The sequence below is a fragment of the Octopus sinensis genome, linkage group LG11 (assembly GCF_006345805.1).
Source record: "Octopus sinensis linkage group LG11, ASM634580v1, whole genome shotgun sequence".
NCBI classification, from domain to species: Eukaryota; Metazoa; Mollusca; class Cephalopoda; order Octopoda; family Octopodidae; genus Octopus; species Octopus sinensis.
The window spans coordinates 58,575,187-58,598,491 of NC_043007.1; the positions used below are offsets into that span (position 1 = coordinate 58,575,187).

The window sequence follows — 23,305 nt, forward strand, 5'->3', positions numbered from 1 at the left end:
CAAGCGAAGAATTCTGCTCTCCCCTTTCCACCAGCGTGGGTTAAAATCAGTAAAACTATGCTTTTTCGGTTAAAATCCGAAGATAAGTTTTTAGCTACTATTTATAGAGTCAGTATGTGGCAAAGTACTTTTTTACTAAGCCCTTTTAATATAATGTAATAATTTGAATTGCCTTAATGGTCCCTTTACATACTGAATATTGGTGAAATTGAATAATAATTAATTAATTTTACCCTCAATGTTGAAAAATTATAATTCATCTCTCTCTATTTAATGCTTCGGATTTTACCGAAAAAGCATAGTGTTTACTGATTTTAACCCACGCTGGTGGAAAGGGGAGAGCAGAAATTCTTCGCTTGCATATTTTGGGTTTGCTGGCATTGTTAGTTCGAGCAGTCTTCAGAAGCGATAAGAAGCCGAAAGGGTATGCTCCCACTTTCAGTGTTTTCAAATCCAAACCAAGGAGTTCTGAGCTGATGATAGAAATGTCGAGTTGACTAATCTTGAAACGTACGTTCTCAAATAACCTTTGCATTGATTTTTTAATGTCTTTACCCCATACTTTCGTGAGTTGAATTGAGCAACACTATATGAGAGAGATTTTTTAAGTATTAGAAATAGTTTTAAAAAGTTTTTTTAGCTACTATTTCTAATGAGTTCAGTATGTGGCAAAGTAATTTATTTTACTAAGCCCTTTTATATAAGTAATAATTATCTATATATATATATATCAATATCTATCTATATATATATATCAATATCTATCTATATATATATACACCTATCAATATCTATATACATCCTATCAATATCTATATACATCTATCTCTGTATATCTCTGTATATCTATGTGTGTGTGTGTGTGTGTGTGTGTGTATGTATGTATGTATGCATGTATGAATGTATGGGTACAGGCATGGCTGTATAGTAAGACGTTTGTTTCCCAAACATATGGTTTCAGATTCAGTAAGCAGCCAGCAAGCTCACAGAATCATTAGCACGTTGAGCAAAATGCTTAGCAGCATTTCATCTGTCTATGTTCAGAGTTCGAATTCTGCCCATAGTCAACTTTGCCTTTCATCCTTTTGGGGTCGATAAAATAAGTACTAGTTGGGCACCGGGGTTGATATAATTGACTTACCTCCTCCCCGCAAACCTTTGCATGGTATCTTGGGCAAATGTCTTCTACTACAGCCTCAAGCTGACCAAAGCCATGAGTGGGTCTGGGAGATGGAAACTGAAAGAAGCCTGTTATGTGCATAGGTGTATGTGCTTCTCCCCCACTATCACATGACAATTGGTGTTGGTTTGTTTATGTCCCTGTAACAATAGTTCAACAGAAGAGTCTGATAGAATAAGTACCAGACTTTAAAAAAAAGTAAAATAGAATAAGTAGTGGGGTCAATTAGTTTGACTAAACCTTCAAGTAGGCACCCCTGCATGGCTGCAACCCAATAACTGAAACAAGATTTATATACGTATTGTATAACAAAAGGGTATACTAACTTCATTGATTCTTTTATCATGTGATTCTCTTTCACCGATATATTGGCCCATGCCAAGAAATTATGTTCTTTACAAAAGGCATCCAAGTCTTTTTCAGATACACTTCTGATGGGAAGGTCATCCTGGAAACAAAGACAATAAGAAGAAAGAATGAAAAATACATTTTTCAACAAAGCCTCTGAAATGACAACAGAACTAAATCAAATATTTAGTGAAGTATTCGAAATTATTGGAGATTAAAACAAAGGCTGGAAAATTTTATACAAATCACATTATGCCTGAATACCTTCTTTCCTTTCTTTCTTTCTCCATCTCTCATGTGATGATTGTGAAAGTCCATAGAGAAACAATAAAGCAAGATATGTACTCTAGACAAAATCATAAAAGAACACCCACACAACCTATCTACACATAATAAAGTATACATGAACCTGTATATATCTAAGGCATGAACAGATAAGTGTGGCAATAAAACTGACATAAACACTACTATGAGTTGCTGCATCACATAACATTATTTCTAACAGAGGTAAGGCTACCTACTCTAGAAGGGCCTGTTTTGTCAACAATATTAAGTTACACTTTTCCATTCAGAGTTCAAATCATGCCAGAATCAACTTTACCCAATCAGTCTTCTAAGACCAATAGAAAAAGTACCAGTCAAGAACCAGTCAATTTTATTCAATACATCCCCCATTCCTCCTAAAATTTTGACTTTATGTCACTATTAAGAATTATCTATACTATAATGGAGAAAGCTACTTATTAATTAGGTATGTAACAATTACTAAAAGTAATAAAAGAAAGTAATTATTAAAGGGTTGACCGTCTGGAAATATTTTTATAAATTCATGTTCTAAGAAATTTCCTATAATTTTGATTTCTCAAGTTCATTGAATTTTTTTAAACTCCAATTTCTTGCAAATTTAAATATTCACTGCGTCCAATTCATCACAAATTTAAATATTTGTTGCATTCATTGCAGAGTATTCCATTTTCATTTGCAAAGTCTCTCACTTTCTCTTTTAAGTTTTAATTTGCTATTAATGTATACATAATGTAAAAACATTGAATGAAAATTTTAAAAAATACCCGTATAATTTTTGAACGCAGAATAGCTGTGAGAAGAGCCTAGAAGACGAGGAGAGAAAAATAGCTACCGACAAGTATTCGAAACTTGCTACTTATTCGCAGTTTCCAAGCACAACTTCAACAGGGACACACACCAATACACACTCGTGCACTCACATAGATACACATACACACAAAGGAAAGACAATGAATGTGTGTGCGTGTGTGCATGTGCGTGTGTGCGCATGCGTGCATGGTCCACTGACAAAACTTTGTGTTGCATCACTTTTGTGAAGTTTTGTCAGTGAACAGGTCGCAGTTTCAAAGTGATGAAGATATTTTGACACAAATGAAGTTTTGATGTTGAAGTGAAACTAACAGCATTTGTATGTTCTTGAATGGTTTACAAACATCTTCCACGCTGCAATTGTTTTTGTTTCTGCACACGATCTCAGATCAAGTCACTTGCTATGCAAGTACATCTCCGTAATTTTTTTAAATCACTATGGATAAATACCAGCAATGACCTTCTCAGGCTCTCCAGTATTTTCATTTCTAAACAAACACAATCAGGGGCAGTGAGTGGGGTTGCAAAAACTTCATAATTTTTCAAATTTTCTTTTTTACAGCATATAAATTTATTTATGGGGAAAGAATATTGAAAAACATCAATATATGTGAGAGGGATAAAGAAACAAGGAGGGTTGTCTTTGAATGTGCTAGAAACAAACAGCCAAATTGCCCTTAAGTCACTCACTTTCTCTCTGAAAATTTTTTTTTTTTTTACTGAAAATGCTCTTCCCATGGTTTTGAAGTGCAAAAGAAAATTGGCCAAAATAGGTCCAGAGTGGAATGATGAGACAGGGGATGTAAAAAAATGAGTTTCTAAAACTTTTTTCATACTAATATGACCCCCACAATCACCTGTGGTTTAAAAAAATGGGGGAAATCCTTGAAAAACTTTTTCCCACAAATTTCATTATAATCCTAATCTATGCTGTTTGAAAGGGATTTGTATAAATTTTCATTAAAAGATAACCATTTTCCTGAAAGTTATGAGGGAAAAAGTCAAAACGTGTGAATTTTGTGAAACTCCTCTCTCCACCCCCTCGCAAAAATTCTTTCCTATGAATCCTTATATGCTCTGAAGCCACAACATCTAAACAGTATTTGTAGAAAATTTTCTTAAAAAGTATCAATTTTTCTGGATGTTATGAGGCAATAAAGTCCGGGGCACACACATCTATAGTAATGTGATTTTTCATTTCATGTTTATTTCATTTATTGTTTGCAATGTTCTCTCTCTCTCACACACACACTGCTTAGCAGGGTACTGAGGTTGGTTGTATTGTCATCGGGAAAGCCACTCATGAAGGCCATTTGTGCTGCTTTCTTAAGTCCCTCACTGGTAAGACCAGGCGCGTCAGTGCAACTACAACAGTTGCCAGGTGGCAACAAAATGGAAATGAGAGAGCTCATCGTTCAAGTCCATGTGTTGACACAAAACACCGGGCAGAAGGCAGTGGGGATGGTGGCTACAGAATCTCACGATGCTGCATGATAGCTGGTGAAGGACGAAAAGTGGTCTGCTGTGAAATGACAGCGGCCATTCACAGGCCAGTGTTTTAAGTGCCAAGGACTGCACATGGTGAGGGACTGTGCGGTGATCATGATCAACCATGTGGTAGACAGGATTGACGTAGTAATGGGGATGGACACAATCAACCGTCTTGGAGGTGTCAGTGTTGGAGGAGACATGGTTTCATTTGGTGCCGTGGAGGTGTTGTGCACCATGAGTCAGGAATGTGAGTGGGAGTAGAGCACAACGAGGAAGTGCACTGCCTACACCATTGAAAACAAGGATTTTCAGGTGGCGTTCAATGGTCAACAATGGACAATAGAGTGATATGGGAAAGAGAGATCCCCGACGCTGAAGAACAGGGTGAGCTGCTACCAGCATCCCTGAAAGGGCATGCCAGGGGTGAGTTTGAAGAGGTAGAGAAGTGGATTTAGGAAGGTGTCCTTATCCTGTGGAAGGAGGAGGTGGTGAGTGAAGTGCTACCTCTAATGACAGCAGTGCAGCCAACAAAGGGCAATGTCAGGCCGGTACTGGACTTTTGGGAGATGAATGGCCACATATTGTACCACATGGGTGGTGAAGTGACTGACATCTGCAGTGAGACGTTGCATGTATGGAGGCAGTTGACTAAGGCAGCGATGATCTTTGACTTGAAGTCAGCATATTTGCAGCTCCATGTGAGCAACAAACTGTGACAGTACCAACTGGTGCAATACAAGGACCACACATATTTCTTTGGGTTGAATTCTGCACGAAAGGTCATCATGACAGTGCTCAAATCCATCCTGGGAAAAGTGGATAGGATAAGAAGGGCCACCAGTTCCTACATAAATGACATCCTAGTGGAAAGATCGTAATGCCTGCCACAGAGGTTGTGAGACATTTGAAGAAATATGAGCTGATCGCGAAGCCACCAGAGCCAATGGCTGGAGGAGCTGCACTGGGGCTTAAGCTACAAAGAAACAGAACAGGCGAGTTGGTGTTTCGTAGGACGAACAAGATCCCAGAGCTGGGTACCACCATCAGCAGGAGAGAACTCAATGTGCGGGAAGTTAGTAGGTCACTACTCGATTGCAGGGTGGCTGCGTATGGCGAGCAGTTACACCAAGAGATGAGCAGAAGGGGAGAAGTGGAATGACAAGGTCAGAGATGGGATGGTAGCCATGATGCAGGAAATCCTGGAGAGGATGAGAGCAGAAGACCCAGTCAGAGGGAACTGGCATGTGCCCAAATTGGATAGCAGGATCATATAGTGTGATGCTAGCAGCACTGCGATAGGGGTTGTGTTGAAAATTGGAGGTACAGAAGTGGAGGATGCTGCCTGGCTTCGAAAAGCAAATGACTACAACCACATGTCACCGAGTTGGACGCAGTGCTGAAGAGAGTGAATTTGGCCTTGAAATGGGGGCTACACTCCATCAAAAACAGGATGGATTCTGCTTCCCTGCAATCCATTGACCCTGCTCCAGGTGTGTATGAGCAGGGAAACATTTCGTTAGAGTACAACTGGAGACAATTAGCAGTGGATGTAACACACCACTGGCAGGAGATGAATCTCTCAATGGTCAATTGTGGGCCAGGCCAGGCCAGATAGCCATTTGGAGGGAATTAAGAACAGGCACTGCGAACAAGAAGGCACATATTTTAAATGAAGTATTCTTAGAGCGGGGCCCTGTGGACGAATTGCTGATGAACAACAGCATGACATTTTGTTCAGAAGCGCTGAAGGAGCTGCTTGACAGGTGGAAAGTGCACCGCTTTTTCAGAGCGGCATACAGGCCGGGTGGAAAGGGGATCGTAGAGAGACATCATCAAACGATCAAGGCCATGGTGGAGAGGGAACATATCTTGCCACTGGAAGCAGTGTTCTGGTACATGTCTCCCCGATCAGGACAGACCAAAGAGTCCATGCCACATAGTGCAATGTTCAAATATGAATGGCAGCAGCCTAGTAAACTATCAAGATGCTCTGTAGAAGAGACAGGCCCTGACTTTGTGGAGGTGAGAGATGAAGTCTGGGTCAAGCCACCAAACGCATGCTGCACAACTCAGTGGAACAGAAGAATAGTGACAGCTGTCAATTCCAAAAACAACATCTCTGTAAATGGAATGCCGTGTCATGTCTTGGATGTTCGTTGGATTGTCGCTTCATAGGATGATGATTGTGGAGAGGAAGAAAAGAATGAGATTCCCAGCAAGGCACACACCCAAGTGGGTGGTAGATTTCGACAGAGTGAAGTGAAGAAGTGATCTTTGAGATCAGAGGGTGTATGTGGGGATGAGTCAGAAGAAGAGGGCCATGATGTCAATGGTCAGGGGACTGACTGGAAGAGGAAGCATGAGAAGGGAAGTGCAGGGGAGACAGGACAAGGTTGGCCTCTTTTGGCTGGCCGAGGCATCGGAACGGACGTCAGGGAATTCACTCACAGGCTGGTCAGATAGCAGCTGCTTATACTGGGTGATAGTGTAGGGCAGGATCACTGGAGTGACTACTACTAGACAAGCGCAGACAAGAGAGGAAGGTAGGTGAACCACTTTCCGTTTCCCATGCACGACAGGAATCAAATGTGAAAATATTATCAAGGAGCTAGCAGAAAACCATCCAGAGGGCTGTCTCTCTGCTAGTTGTTATTAATGTTATTATTATCACTAAGGCAGTGAGCTGGCAAAATCATTGTTAATGTGGGCAAAATGCTTAACAGCATTTCATCCATCTGAAATTTCTGAGTTCAAATTCCACCTAGGTCAACTTTGCCTTTCAACCTTTCAGGGTCAATAAAATAAGTACCAGTTGAATATTGAGCACTGGGGTTGATGTAATCAAATTACCTCCTCCCCATAAACCTCTGGCCTTGTGCCAAAATTTGAAACAATATTATCAGTAGTAGTAGTAGTAGTAGTAAGAAGAAAACAGGGAGTAGCAAATGAAATTCTCTTGTATCTATATCCAGAGTTCAAAAATTGCCATGGGTTGACTTTGCCTTTCGTTTTTTCAGTCAACAAAAAGGAGCACTAGTCTAGTACTGATGTAGATAGTATCAACAACATAGACTTCAAACTGTTCAACCTTGTGCCAGTATTACAAATTATTATTAAAATGGTCATAAGACAGCAAGCAAGCAAAATCATTAGTACGCCAAGTGAAATGATTAGCAGTATTTCATCTGCTGCTACATTCTGAGTTCAAATTCCACTGAGTTTGACTTTGCCTTTCATCCTTTCAGAGTTGATAAACTAAGTACCAGTCAAGTACTGGGGTCGATGTGATCAACTTTCTCCTCCCCAAAAATTTCAGGTCTTGTGCTACAGTAGAAAGGATTTTAATAATGGAAGGCAAGGTTTACGATACTGGAAGAATATTGTCTCCTTCCATCATTCTTCTTGATCTTTATGTAGTTCAGGCTTTCGGCAGGCGAAGAGAAAATACTTCAAGTACATCTGCTATTTACAACTGGTTTATTTACAGGAAAGGTGAAGTGTGCTGCTCTCAGCTACCATCTCAAGCTCTGATAGTGTGGGCACATAGCCACTGGAGATAAACAGGCAGAAAGCTTTGCCAGTGTTGGTGTTCAGCCAAATGCTGCTGTGTAATGGCACCAAAAGAGGCTGGTCTGAATTGGTTTCCCGTTTATATAGTTTTCTCCAACGCAAGCCTCGTTGTGATCTCTCGCATAGCAAATGGATGCAGGTGAGGTCTGGCTCCAGTCTCAGAGATGGCAATGGCTGCTGTAATATCTCATCCAATATGGCGCTGGCTGTTTGTGCTGCTACAGGATTATTAAAATGGTCATATAATTGAAAACCTGAGTCTTTGACTCTTCCTTTGCTACATTGCTGACAATAACCTCCAGCAATTCACTTGCAAGCTTTCCTTTAACCACACTTAATCTTCAGTGTAAAAGCAATTTGTTTTTGTTCTTTGTTTTTGTTATAAAGACATTATGAGTGAGTGGAATCAATCATTTCAATTTAATTCAAAAATAGATAATGTTTAAAGTAAACAAAGTAAAATAAAGTTGGTATTCTGTCACAAATGGAAAATTCCAAGGTTTTAAAACAAGTCCTTCGTCAAGGAGAGAGAAAAGTTAAGTTCTTAGTTGAAACAGGAAAGAAAGATATGACTGAGGGGTATCAAGCAGAGTTGCCCATGCATGGGAGAAAAGTAGTAAGGAAGAGAGCAAAAGAGTGAGAGAGAGGATAATAATGTTAGTTACCTTGTTAGCCAATAAGATACATGGCACTGGTGAGTTGTCAGATAAGGTACATTTTGAGTCAAGATCTTTCTTCCATAGTGCTGCACTCTTGAAAGTTTGTGACTGTGTTATGTCACACATCACAACACAACCAAACGCATCTTTGTAGTACACACGTGTCATCGATGTGTAACGTTCCTGTCCTGAATACAGAAAGTAATGAATGATAAACATAACTAGATGTTTGTTTTTATTTATATATACATACATATATTATTATTTAAATTGATTATTTATATATATATACATACATACATATATATATATTATATACCAGCTGACATACCCAGTAATTCCTGGGAAAGCGGGGTTTATCCCTTGGTTCTGTTCTCATAATTGCTTCGCTAATCCAATAACAACAATACAAAGTACGTAGCCCTTAAAACAGTTTTTGTGCATTTACAGAGAACAGTGATCTGTCTTACACAGGATTTTGTTTTTAGGAATTCCCAATAAGTTATGAATTCTCAAATTCTAAGGTCAGTTATGTAATAACATGAAATTAGTTATCCGAGAGTAAGAATTCAAATAAAGTAGCCCCGAAAAGGGCTTTAATTTGTTCCCAGAGTATATAGAACTTAGGAGGAAATACTAATAAGGTATGTATACTAAAATTGTGAAGCATGTTACGTAATAATGGGCTAATCAGATAAGAGATAACAACAATTCAAAGTAAATAACTCTGTAAAGGGCTTTTTGTGCATTCCCAGAGAATATTACCCTCAATGGCACTAGTGTTGGTATATTCATGAATAAGTCACTAACCAAAATAAGTGGATCTATTTTTAGGAAAATACTATCTACTTGTTTAAGGGTTATACTGCACAAATTGCAAAAATAACTAACAGTTCAAATACTAAGAAATAAGCATACTCAATTTGATTTATACTAAATGATTTAGGAAAATGAATGAGTTATTTCCCTTGGCTATTAAAATCTAGGCGGATGGGTTATTTCCCTTGGCTGTTGAACTATATTAAATGTAAGGATCCCTTTCAGGGGCCCTATTATCGATTCTTTTTCAACAATCTGAGTATGCCATGAGGTTTCCAGACATGAGTTCTACTCACATGTCAAGTTTCAACAAAATCCATAAACCTATGTAGAAGGAGTTAGCTAACAACTCCAAAAACACATACACAGACAAAATTTCCCACACATGTAGTAGACATATATATGGGTACAGGTGTGGCTGTGTGGTAAGATGTTTGTTTCTTAAACACATGGTTTCAGATTTAGTTCCACAGCGTGGAACATTGGGCAAGTGTCTTCTACTAGTTTCAGGTTGACCAAAGCCTTGAGAGTGGATTTGGTAAACAGAAACTGAAAGAAGCCCACTGTGTGCACAGGTATGCCTGTGCACAAACATGCAAGCATGTTTGTGGCTGCACATGCATGTACAGAATGCCTGTGCTTGACATGTTTGCATCAAGAATACTGAAGTAGGAGGCATTCACATTATAATGTTATAGTTAAACTATATTGTAAAGATAATATTTCCTGGTCATTTCTACAAGTCATATTTGCCACACACATTTTTTAGAACTAGGATTGTACAACTATGCAATAATGCATGTAATGGATAAGGTGTACTGACCACCATAATGGCATAAACTGGAACATAATTTTAAAAAATAAATGCCACACACACACACACACACACACAAATATATATCTCTTTTGTCTTTATTTTACTTGTTTCAGTCAGACTGTGGCCATGTTGGGGCACCGCCTTGAATTTTTAGTCGAATGAATTAACCCCAGTACTTTTTTGTTAAGACTGGTACTTTTTCTATTGGTCTCTTTTGCCAAAACTCTAAGTTACGGGGATGCAAACACACAAGCGCTGGTTGTCAAGTGATGGTGGAGAACAAACACTTACACACATATAACAGGCATTTTTCAGTTTCTATCTACCAAATCCACTCACAAGGCTTTGGTCAGCATGAAGTTATGGAAGACACTTGCCTAAGGTGCCACACAGTGGGACTGAACCCAGAACCATGTGGTTGGGAAGCAAGCTTCTTACCACACATGCAACTTTATATATATATATTTATTGATTGTGTGTGTATATATATATATTATAAAATGACATTCCAGTTTATGCTGTATGCATATACATATGCATGTATGTCAACACACAGATACACGTTTATATGTTTTATGTTTGTAACAGTCTATAAAAGCTGAAATAGAAAGTGCATAATGATATTAAAAACCATCATTATAATCATTTAATGTCCCATCTTCTCTGCTGGCATAGGTTGAACAGTTTGGCAAGATCTGGTGACCCAGAGGGTTGCATCATGCTACAATGTCTACTTTGGCATGGTTTCTATAGCTGGATGCTCTTCCTGATGGAAGCTAGTTTACAGAGTGAACTGGGTGCTTATTTTTTCTTTTTTTTCTTTTAGTACCAGCACTTGTGATGATTACTTCGTAGCTTGCAAGAATAAAAACCTAACGTGGCCTGTATAACAGAAAAAGGTTCCTACAACAGTATTAAGATAGTAGTTGTCAGAAATCGATACTGACAATATTGTTTGTGAAAATATATTTAAAAACAAAATTAAATTTGTTTTGTTTTGAATAGGGTTCTAGACATACAAGAGATTCGTCACCTTTTGGGGAACTCTTTTAAAACTTTTGTGGAAACTGAAGAAAACACAAATTGAAGATTACTACAATAGGAATCAGCATATCAAGATATTGAACTGTCTTCACACCAGAGTCCTGGTCCAAGTGCCTGCAACAGAATAGATTCTGCAAAAAGTAGCCAAGAATCAGTTGATGGCCTTAAACCAAGGGACATTAAGTCTCTAATAGAAAGACTTGAACAGCCTCCCAATAATCATTTTATTTATTTCAAATACCCAGTTGGATACTGTTTAACGCTAACCACTCAACCATGAAGTAATAGTAGTACCTTATTCTGTTACTTGGAAAGTCTGACAAATCGTAATGTAATATGAAATCAGTCAGGTTACAACAGTTGAATGATTAGACTGTAATTCTTTTTTTCCAGTTCACAAGGGAAAAACCAAGCTTACTGAAGGTTGTAAAGTTGTTCAACCAAATGAATTTAACAAATTAAATCAAAAGTAGCTTCAAATCACACTTTAATAAAGTAAGATATAAATTGAGTATATATTTCTAGTAAGAATATTGAAATTGTGTTAAAAATAATACTCAGTCAAAGCTCAAAAATAGATGTCCAAATCAAACAAAGTTTATCTAGGGTGCGTAAAAGTATGAAGTTCTTAATCCAATAAACCTTTACTATTGAAAAGCCTTAGCCTCACCATTGCCCATGGCATGACAATGCTGTGAGTGTGTTGACTTGCTTCAGTAGGTTCCGGCGAACCTTGTGGTGTGCAATCAATTGAGACACTTAGTATTGAATTGACATTCTTTTTTTCTTTCTTTGTTCCACTTATCCATTTTTTTTTCCTGGTTTTGGATTTCTATTTTTGATGTGGTTTTGTATTATATATGCATCATATATGTATATATTGTATACCAATAAAAGGAAAAGAAAACGTGTTTACAATGTAAGATCATTTGCTTACAACAGTATAACCATTGTCAGCCATTTGATAAGACAAATATTTTAAGGCTTTCTACCTGCAATATCCCACAGTTGCAGCTTGACTGCTTCAGTCGGGCTCCATTGTATCAATTTCAAACCAAAATCAACTAAAGAGAAAAGAAAAAAAGAAGGAAGGTAACATGAAATGGTTGAGAATGTTTATACCCTCAGTATTGTTACACATCAGCATAACACATCCACATTATTTAACATCAAATGCACTTACACATCATTTTTGGTAGCACTTACATTAGACGATATATATCATATTTAACCAGCCTTGTGGAGGGATGAAATAGCTATTACTTAACTAAACAAAAGTCATTTTGATGTGCTTTAAAACAAACTACTTCTATAGCAAGTTTGTATAAAAGGAGATTATAAAAATAATGCTATTTTGCTTTGAGCCCCAGTTTTGCATTACTTTTTACCTTCTTAAATGTTTAATCTGTTTTGGGTTTTATTTTTCTATCATTTACAACAGTGTTCTACATTATGTTTTATCCTCCTTAATCCCACATTCATTCATCACAATACAACTGATCTAAGATAAAATTACATTTGCCATTGGGAGTACAAGGTTATAGTTTAATGCATATCTCAGCAGCATTTTAGTATCAGTTTATTTTACACATTGTACTATTTCTATCAGATTTAGAAAGATTTCTGCTACAAAGAAAAGTTAGTTGAGTTGGAGGGGTATAATTTGATTTGGTCACACGTTCCCTACATCAAGCTTACAAACAATTAGACGGAACAAAAAAATAATTGCAAATTATAACCACAATTAGACAGAACAAACAGAGTTATTAACATAATTGTTTCAAAAAATCCAAAAAGGAAACTCATTCTATAAAATGACATTGCTCTTATTGGTTAACAATACTGCTATAAATGTCAACAGATTGGCTTTAAAATTCATTGTTAAATTCAGTTAAGTCAGTAAAGATTTCATTAGAACAGTTCTACAAATAAAGACATGGAAAGAGAGGGTAATAATGGGTAAAGTTACCTATTTCTCTTCAGAAAACAGTCTGGTGGGAGGCTATATTAAGACAGTCAGCTAAAAGTAGCAATTAATATCGCTTTAATAAAGAGAAAATACTGGCTGAAGAGGACTAAAAGTGGTGTCAGAAACAGTGGACAGGCATTCTGTTGAAGCCAAGTGGAATATTCTGGCAATTATGATGGTGCATAAATTATGTCCTGTTCTAGGAAATCTCCCTCATAAACCTTTTGTTCCCACATTTTTTTCCACTTGACAAGGATTCTGTCTGCAACATTTCATTCATTCTGCTAGGCATTTTTACAAAGTTTTAACTTAAATGAAAATTGGTGAGCACTACAGTACAAATACTAAAATCAATTTCCTATTGTAGCTACTATACTTATTTAATTTCTTTGAAAAAGCCAAAATGTCATCATCATCAGCAACATTTAACATCCATTTTCCATGCTGGTATGGGCTGGACAACTTGACAGGGACTGGCAAGACCAAGTTCCATAGTCTGTCTAGGCTTGGTTTCTACAGCTAGATGCCATTCCTAATGCCAACCACTTTACAGAGTGTACAAGGAGATTTTCACATGGTATCAGTACTTTTTACATCAGTGCTTTTTACATGGCACCTTGGCTTTAGGATCCCAATTCTGTTGTGGTGGGCAGGACTTCTTGAGTACAGCAACGCACCACATATCACTACTTCCAATCATCTACAGTCAGAAATTAACAGGTGGGGATATAAAAAATCAAGAAATTTTAAGCACAGACTGACCAATGCCATTTGACAATTTGGTAAACAAAAACTGAGCAAGTAACCATCAGTTAGGTGCACATGGGCATACACATGTGTACACAAGCATTTGTGCCTATCTCACTGCTTGGCAACTGATATTAATTCATTTACATCCCAATAACCTTACCAGTTTGGTAGAGAGAGAGAATAGGTACTAGACTTAGTACTGGAGTCAACTTGATCAACCAAACCCGTCAAGGCGATGCTCCTTCATGGCAACAAAACAAAAGAAAAATTAATGATTGAACAAGATGAGCAAATAAACTAACCTAATTCAAATGGAACTCGATCCAGTGTGATGTAAAATAGTGGAGACAGATAGCCAGAACTGGATATGGTTACACTGAATGCATTACTGTGTGCGTGTGTGTGTAATAACCTATATAATAATTTAAAATGTTTCATGCTAGTAATGAGCTGGATGATTTGACAGAATCTGATGATCCAATGACCAACCTGCGTGCGTGCGTGCGTTAGTGTGTGTGTGCACGTGCATGCATAGCATATTGCTTTTATTGAAGCCAAAAATATCTTCACAAATTGTTACTCAAAATTTCTCATCACTGTTCATCAGACAGTTGTACTGAGCATGATCACAACTGTAATATGAAACTGAGTAACTGTTGGTGAAAATATTTTATAGCTTCAATAAAAGCTTATTACTCTACCTTCAGTGTTCAAGTACTATTTTTTAACACCTTGTTTTGCACTTATGTGCTTACTCAATATCTTAGGCAGTCACTATATGTGCAGCTCTATAAATGGTAATTATAACATAACAGACATCCCATTAATCTTAAATTGGGTTCTGAAACTGAAAGAACCTACAAGTTGTTGGGAAGTTTAGATATTTAAACTATTTAGGTTCATTATCATTATTAAGACAATGTAAGTTTAACAAATAGTTGTTACTTGCAATACAAAATTTATTATTCATTGTCTATCAAATATAGATCAATGCATCATTGGACAGTTCCCTATGGAAGGCCAATTATAAAATTGATTAAATAGGGTACTGGTATAAAATACTTCTATCATGAAGTAGGCTAGAAAGAGATTTACATTTGTAACAAGTAATCAACAAAACAGTTCAGTGAGCTGTGCATCTATTGTTTATAGCAATGAATTTACCAAGTCATATCAAATTTATTGCTGAACCAGTAACAATTAAGCATCTAGGCAATGGGCAGAGTCCAATAACAAAACTGGCAACTTAATTTTTACAGCTGCTACAATGATTGCAAATATTTAAAATATTGCCTTTACATGTCACATGAACTGTAAATGGTATCTATTTACAGATAAACTGACTGGGTCATAGATAGTTCATTGTAGCATGTGAACTATTAACCCTTCAGCCAGCAACTCAATACTCTCTGGAACTATGATATAAATGATAAATATTAATTGTTTAGTACAAAAACAAATTCCTATTATCTAAAACAGTGTTTCTCAACCATTTCTTTGCCTATGGACACCCTTTAGTTTCTATTTTACTCTGCTGGATCCTCCTATCCATTTGGGGTTCTAAAAAATCTCGTTTTATGATTAAATATTATTAGGAATTGTATTAAGAAAAATTAAAATATTTTGTGTGTTATTGAAGTATAACCAACTTATTAGAGGTAAATTTTAACAAAATCTTACATGGACTCCCAAGGGCCATATGGAGTCTGGTCAAGAACCACTGATCTAAAACTTCGTGAGGTCTAAACAGAATTTTTGTCAATTTCTTACTGTACAGGACTAAGCTAAAACATGCTGAACACAGTATCATGAACAACTGGAACAAGATAACAGCAAGCATTAGATAATAAAACAGATTGGTGACAGATTTATTTTGCTTTTAAAGTACCTACTTCAGATAGATATTAAAACTTTCAACAGGATGATTCTTCAAATTTCTCTGATATTAATTCACAACTGTCAACTTGGTTAACATAGTTCAGATGGAGAGCATAACATCATATGATTACAAAAACATTAATTCTTTGCACTATAATATTTTATAATTCTAGAGTACCGAAGTAAATGTACTTAGTTTTGCCTACCTGGGGCATTTTATTTGGGTGACAACTTTCAACCTGCTGAGGTTGCTAAAATTACTAATTATTGAATAGCTCACCCTTCCAGTCATGTAGTGTAAAACAGAGTAATTCAATCTTGTACACTCAAATTATTTTGCAATGCCATAATTAAAAATATCTTCCAATATGTAATGAGTGGTACAAAGTAGGAATTAAACTTTCAGTAAGCCAAGTTTTTATTCGCTAATTGTAGATATAGGAACAAGCATGGCGATATGATAAGAAGTTTGCTTCCCAACCATATGGTTCCAGGCTCAGTCCTACTGCATGGAACCTTGGGCAAGTGTCTTCTACTATAGTTTCAGGCCAACTAAAACCTTGTGAGTGGATTTGGTAGACAGAAACTAGAAAGACCATCATATGTGTGTGTGTGTGCGTGTGCAAAAGAAAAAGAAAACTAATTGGTACCCCAAGGTTGATAAAGTGTGGGTCATAAAGAGCTCTATTAACACACTGAGATAGCACTGACAGGAAGCCATCACTTTATGAAATGAACTCAGCCTCTAGGTAAACAGTTTTGGCATAAGTTGATCAAAGGTTTTGCTTATATCAAAGAAAATACTACTAAAGAAGACATCTTTTAGTAAATTTCTCAGCTAATCTTACTTTTGCAAAAACTATTCTGGTGGTCATTAGTAAAAGGAATTCAAGATGTTGGAGAAGATCTATGTTAATTACTCTCATCCCATCACCTTTAATATACTGAATTTGAAAACAATACATAGCTGGTGAAATCAGGAATTACCCTTCTTGGAAACACTACTGTATTTTACCAAAAGTCAGGATATAATTCTATAAAGAGAAATTGAACAGTTTGAGGCAAGCTTCAAACCCAAAATTTTTGGGGAGGGGGAGGCAGTCAATTAGATCGACCCCAGCACACAACTAGCACTTAATTAATCAACCCCAAAAGGATGAAAGTCAAAGATGATCTTTGTGGAATTTGAACACAGAACGCAAAGTCAGACGAAATACCACTAAGCATTTCACCCAGCATGCTAACATTTCTGCCAGCTTGCCACATTAAGCTTCAGAGATATTATTACCAGATATTGCTGAGGACATGCGTAAGCTCAAAGGAATGAAGCCAGTACACTCCAATGGATGTGTAACGTCAGTGTGCATACTCAACAGAGCGTAAGTACCTTGAGAAAAAAGTTGGACCTAAGAAGCATCAGATGTGGTGTGCAAGAGAGACGACTGTGCTGGTATGGTCATGTGGCAAGAATGGATGAGGATAACTGTGTGAAAAAGAGCCACACCCTAGCGGTTGAGGAAACCTGTGGAAGAGGTAAACCCAGGAAGACCTGGGATGAAGTGGTGAAGTACAACCTTTGAACTTTAGGCCTCACTGAGGAAATGACTAGTGACCGAGACTTTTGGAAATATGCTGTGTTTGAGAAGACCCAGCAAGCCAAATGAGACCATAACCTCGTGGTCTATGCCAGGGGCCTAACCAGCCCACTTATGCATACCTTTCCTTCTTTGGACACTAAACTCTGCTTGCAAAGACCTGCTTACTGGCACTTGTGCCCTGTGCTAGTTGGGTGCTAAGAGCACCATCCAAGCATGATTGTTGTCAGAGTGGCTAACTGGCTTCTGTGCCGGTGGAACGTAAAAGGTACCATTCGAGTGTGATCGTTACCAGCGTCGCCTTACTGGCACTTGAACCGGTGGCACATGAAAAAACATTTGAGCGAGGTCGTTGCCAGTACCACCTGACTGGCCCCCATGCCAGTGGCATGTAAAAAGCACACACTACATTCTCGGAGTGGTTGGCGTTAGGAAGGGCATCCAGCTCTAGAAACAATGCCAGATCAAGATTGGAGCCTGGTGCAGCCATCTGGTTCGCCAGTCCTCAGTCAAATCGTCCAACCTATGGTAGCATGGAAAGCAGACGTTAAACGACGATGATGATGATGATGAAAGAGATACTGTCAGGTCCAATGATTTTGTTGAATAAACCAATCAGTGTTATTTTCACACATGGCAGTGAGCCTGTTGGCATAGAAGAGGATAATTTTGAAGATTTATCTAATGCAATGTGGAGAGGGATGCAAAAAAATTAGCAAATGTGGAGGCTTTCTCCATACAAGTATTGCTCAGAGAATCATCATGGCTGAATAGTGGAGGAAAGGAGAATTTCATGAAAATGTCAGCAATCCTTCAGGAAAGTGATCAACAGGAATGGCTACAGTTTGAGAGGTTGGAAAGTTTGAGGACTAAGCACTATATGAAGGCATTCTTCAGTTTGGATGATGATATTGCAAGAGTTCTAATCTTGGGTAAGAACCATTAAATTTTTAGAGGTAGGTGATTTTCTTCAAGTATTTTCAGTTAATTAACTCACTTGAAATTCAATAACTCACTGTCACACACACAAAAACTATACTACCAATAACAGAGTTTCTCACATACATACTATACCTGCCACTTATACAGAATTGTTTTCTGTAATTAGCATTTTCTTTTAAATAGTGATGCAATTCCTATCAAATCATTGTCTAATCAGTGCTATGAAGAAGTATGCTTAAAACAATATTAACTTCTTTTAGATACATTCAAACAAGTGGAACAGATTCCCAGAAAGTCTTGGTATTCAAAGAAGTATACCACTTTTGTCTTAGTGGATTTGTACAAAGACGTAAGAATGTAGCTTTCGGAGATGTTTCAGACTGCACCTTCTATACTACCTACGTGAACTTTAAACCATCTTAAGGCACAAGTGCTTCAGAGAAAAATGCGTTTCCATCTTACATTTTAAAATAACTGTAGAGTTTCCTCGGGTACTACTGGTCAAACATTAATGTTAGGAACGACGAAAGCGACAGTTAAGAAGAGGAAGAGAGAGATGGAGAGAGACACGTGTGTGCACTTAATTACAGAGTAAATAGAAAAATTTCCAAATATGACAAAACACGACTACAAATAAATGTAAAGTAACGACCACGGGATAGAAGACATATAGCAACAGTGGGGATTTAATTATTAAGTCGGTCACACGGAGACGAACTGAATGAAACAGTTTAAACAGAATCAGGTTATACTGACATGACTTTCATAATGAGAATCTCTATTTGACAGGTGTATTTCTTGAGAGGTCAACATTTCTGAAAAGAAATGAGGCAGCTGTGTCATAATAGAATGAAAGGACGTCGCTCCTGAGTTAAAGAAAGTTTAAATAAGGCCAGATATTAATAAACCAAACCAAATACTAATAAAATATTCCTTGCCGTTCATTATTACTCACAAACTCTTATAAGAGCACAGTTTTAAAGAATTTTCCGAAAAATTTAATTGTACAATCATCATGTCGTAATTATTTCTAATTCTAAGGCGGCAGAATTGTTAGCACGCCGGGCGAAATGCTTAGCGCTATTTCGTCTGTCTTCTAAGTTCAAATTCTGCCGAGATCGACTTTGCCTTTCGGGGTCGATAAATTACTGGGGTTGATGTAATTGACTGGCCCCCTCCCCAAAAATTTCGTACCATGTGCCTCGAGAAGAAAAGATTACTTCTAATTCTATTTAAGAAAGAAAAACAAAATAAAATAGTATATTTATGCAAGAGATTCAATAGAGTTCGTCAACTGTTGGCGGTTTTCATGTGATAGTTGATACTGCCACTGCTAGTAACGGTACCAGGGGGCCCACTTGGACTCAGTCTTCTGCGATTAATGTCCTAGAGTATCTTCTGTGGCCTTTGCATTGCAAGTTTTCCACGATAAGAGTTTTGTTCAGCTTAAGGAGTTGAAATGTGAGCAGACAAACAATTCCAGTGGTGGAGGGGGTGAGTGTTATTGAACAAAATGCTAAGTTGTGCGGTACCTCAAAAGCAAGACTGTAAAAGAACGACAGCAGCCGAAACTGGATTCTGTATACAATTATTCAGAAAGAGAAACCACAAAGGTAGCAGAAGATGAGAGAAGAAGCAACACGTCTATTAAACAGTAGTTGATGCCTATATTTATTGGTGAGTGAATCTCTTAATTAACCAGATTTTTTCAGGGAGGAACACGCAAACATCTTTCTACTAATAAATAAATAAATAATTGTTACTCACCACCAATTGTCCACTTGTATGTCCCTCGGAAAGTGTTATTAATATACCTCTGAACAAACGATGTCTTGCCTACATTCGGGTCCCCAATTATGAGAACTTTGAGAAGTATTTCGGTTTCAGACATCGAGGCTGGCAAATCGAACATAAATATAAATTATATATATAAAAAAAAATAACAAACTGAAATGTCGTGTGATGTGGAGAAAGTGTCCGACATCTACAGTAATAAATTAAGTATGAAATATTAGGTCAATCCCAAAATGTTAGCAACTATATAGAATCACAGATTCCATTCTCAGAAAATTTATTACAGTTTGAGCAAGGTCATCATTTTATAGTAATAGTATAGTCGTGTGTTACTTAACAGACTACAGGTCAAATCCGGCTCGCTGACTTAAATATATATGCGTTTCAGACAAAAATGTTTGTTTTATCTGTCTGGTTGGCGAACAAAAATAATTGTACAGATAAAAAGAAAATGTCTCATTTCTGTTATGATTTCAAATGACATTTTTTTTATATATTACACACAAAAAAAAAGGCGGCGTCATCCTAAAACACATAAGCTTTCACGAACAGCGATATTGTAAGCAGTAAATGCGATTACCTTCCTAATTATATGGAGCAAATGAAGCAAACGGCGTTTCATATATTGTGGCATTATAATTTCCGTGAACGATGCAGTAACAAAAAATTATTTAAGTATCAGTCGAAAAAAGGAAATAAATTGGCTCAAACCACTTTATCCCAAACCCACAACTATCTTCATTCAGTCGAACTAAAAACGTTCACAACAATTATAACCCACTGATGCCCTTACTCACACAAGATACAAAGTTAGCATTGGGCTATAGACTCATGAGGTTCCCCCCCTCTCCGGTAGACCCTGCCCCGTATATCTCGGTTCATAAGACGTAACTGCTTTTATAATAATGGTTTCATTTGGTAATCGCTTTGACCCGTAAGCCAGTCATTTCCAATTTGTTCCCTAGTATTTGCGACATCTGATGTAGTTTACTGGATTTTCCCCTAAAATCAGTTAATAAACTTTGAAAGAATGAAATGCAATGTTGATACTCGCGTAATTTGAAGTCAGGATAGTGTGGTGTTGATTTATATATAACCAATCTAAAACTACTTGAATAGTGGATCAGTATTAATAGGGAAAATGAAAGAAATGGTGTCAGTTTGAGTTGTGAGAAAATATTTGGATTTTCAAACCAAAATCATTTTAAATCGACTATCCCACTCGCTCTAAAAACTACTAGCCTTGTGCCAAAATTTGAAACAATTGTTTTCATTTGTTTGCGAAGAGTACCGTATTTTCAAAAGTAATGTCATGGAAATCACAGACAAACTTGCAATATAAATTTTACAGAGAAACAACTTAACTCAGTGCCCTATGGAAATGCATGACCATCACACCTTTCTTCTAACCAACAGAAAGATTTTAATCTACTGAAGAAAAAAAAATATTGTTTAAATGACGGAAAATTAACAGAAACGGTAAAACATTAAGCTAAGGGTCTTGCAATATTTATTAGAATCTGAGGAAAATAGTTACGGTCTGCATTGACAAATAGAAATGGAAAGTTCAAATAGTAGAATAAATTTCATTCCATGAGAAAGAAATCTAAATATTCAGGCAGAAACTTCCACTGGACAGAGATGAAATGTTTACTAGTATTGTCAGATAAATAAATTGGGAATCTATTGATCATTTCGAGACTAGTAAATGGTTATACGTTCATCTCTCTTCGACGACGTGTCATCTCCGAAACTTTAGACTCATCTTCCCCTAATGAAATTTCTTCTTACAGTACTTAATTTCTTCCAAGTGAGTTCGAATTCCCTTGGGATCAGTTTTGTTTTTCATCGCTTAGGAGTAGATAAAATATGTATAAATTATATGCAAGAGACAATTTTCTTGCCTTGACATGTGACCTCGGGACAATGTTCGAACTCAAAATTGTTATTACAATTTCACAGACGAACAGAGTTCGCGACTTGGTTTATATTCCAAGTTGCTATTTAATTATGGTGATGATGATGAAGAAAGCTTCCCCGCCCCACGTCAATACTACAAAATTTCAAGATGTGTGTTTCTATTAGAAACAAATCTGAACTATAGTTATTGAAGCTATAGGACCTCCTCGCTGTTTCTAAAGATCACCCTAATTTTTTCCAAACACTGCAAACTCTCGAACTGAATGCTTCTGTAAGAAACAAGTCTTTACCTATAGTTACAGAAGAGGGCCGCAGCACAGTGAAAAATTCTCCAAAGATACAAGTAATTACGAACTGGTTTCAGTCTGTTTTAGTTCGCCTTCCTCACTAAATAAGGTTGATGTTTACAACTTGACCCGGAAAATAATTCTGTGGAAATACAATTTGCATCACAGCATTATTTCTCATGAAAAATGAAAGTATCAAACTTAAAAACTGTAAGAAGCCGTACTGATGCACTTTAGTTTGCTTGTAAGATACTGTATTTTGATAAATTGCACAATATAGTGAAGTCCCGTAGTCTTAAAGCGAAAAAAAATAAATGTGTAATTTCGTTTTTGGATTTGATTTGCAAGATTCTTTATGTGAGCTCGTGTGCTGAAGTTTTACCGGTGAGTGTGTTAAATGATAAGGCACCAAAAGAGATTGACTCTCCCCAGACACAAAAGAGTACATGTGTAATGTTTTCATTTCTAAAATGATGGTTTGTAATAGAACGAGAAATACACACATCATATATATAATTAAAATTGGACTAAGTAAATACTTGTGAAACATTTGGCGAGTATAATAGATAATAAAAGGAAAAAAGCAAATAATCACCTTAGAAATATAGGTAGCTCCTTAACGAAGTTGTCCAGATGGTGATAATAATCTAAAAAGAAAAAAGTGTCAAACGGTTCCTGAAAAAGATTCATTCAGCTAAATGTAGTGCCTTGATAAACAAATGAAGTGAACACAGAGAAATAAGTCGAGAGTAGAAGCAGAAGAAAAGAAGGGAAATAAACATAAACCAAGCGAATAATTGAATATAGTTTATAGTATTTAAGATTAACAGACACGTGATATTATTAAATGTCAATAGGTTGGGGAGGTCACATGGGAAACACAATAGCCGGACGAGGGATTTACGAACCGACGTCCTCTCACCCGAAGTACGTCATATCTATCTATAGTACAGTTTAATATCTATCTATCTATATATATATATATATATATATATATAGTACAGTTTAATATATATATATATATATAGTACAGTTTAATAGTAACTTGTTTATAAAAGTATGTTTCCTGCCGTGCATCTGAAACTGAGGTAAACATACATAAAATACAACTAAAGAAGAAATGCGT

At 36.9% G+C, this 23,305-nt stretch overlaps 1 protein-coding gene across 1 annotated transcript; it reads right to left on the minus strand.

The window, feature by feature from the left end:
* Positions 1–1,028: 1,028 nt before the first annotated feature.
* On the minus strand, positions 1,029–22,990 carry LOC115217662 (ras-related protein Rab-7L1; the record flags this gene model as incomplete). The annotated part of the gene is made up of 6 exons (XM_036507515.1): positions 22,775–22,990; positions 19,946–20,074; positions 12,037–12,108; positions 8,371–8,552; positions 1,503–1,628; positions 1,029–1,034 (listed from the first exon to the last, which is right to left on the minus strand). Coding segments are annotated over exons 2-6 (510 nt in total), but the record flags the coding sequence as incomplete, so codon positions are not given.
* Between the last annotated feature and the right edge of the window lie 315 nt (positions 22,991–23,305).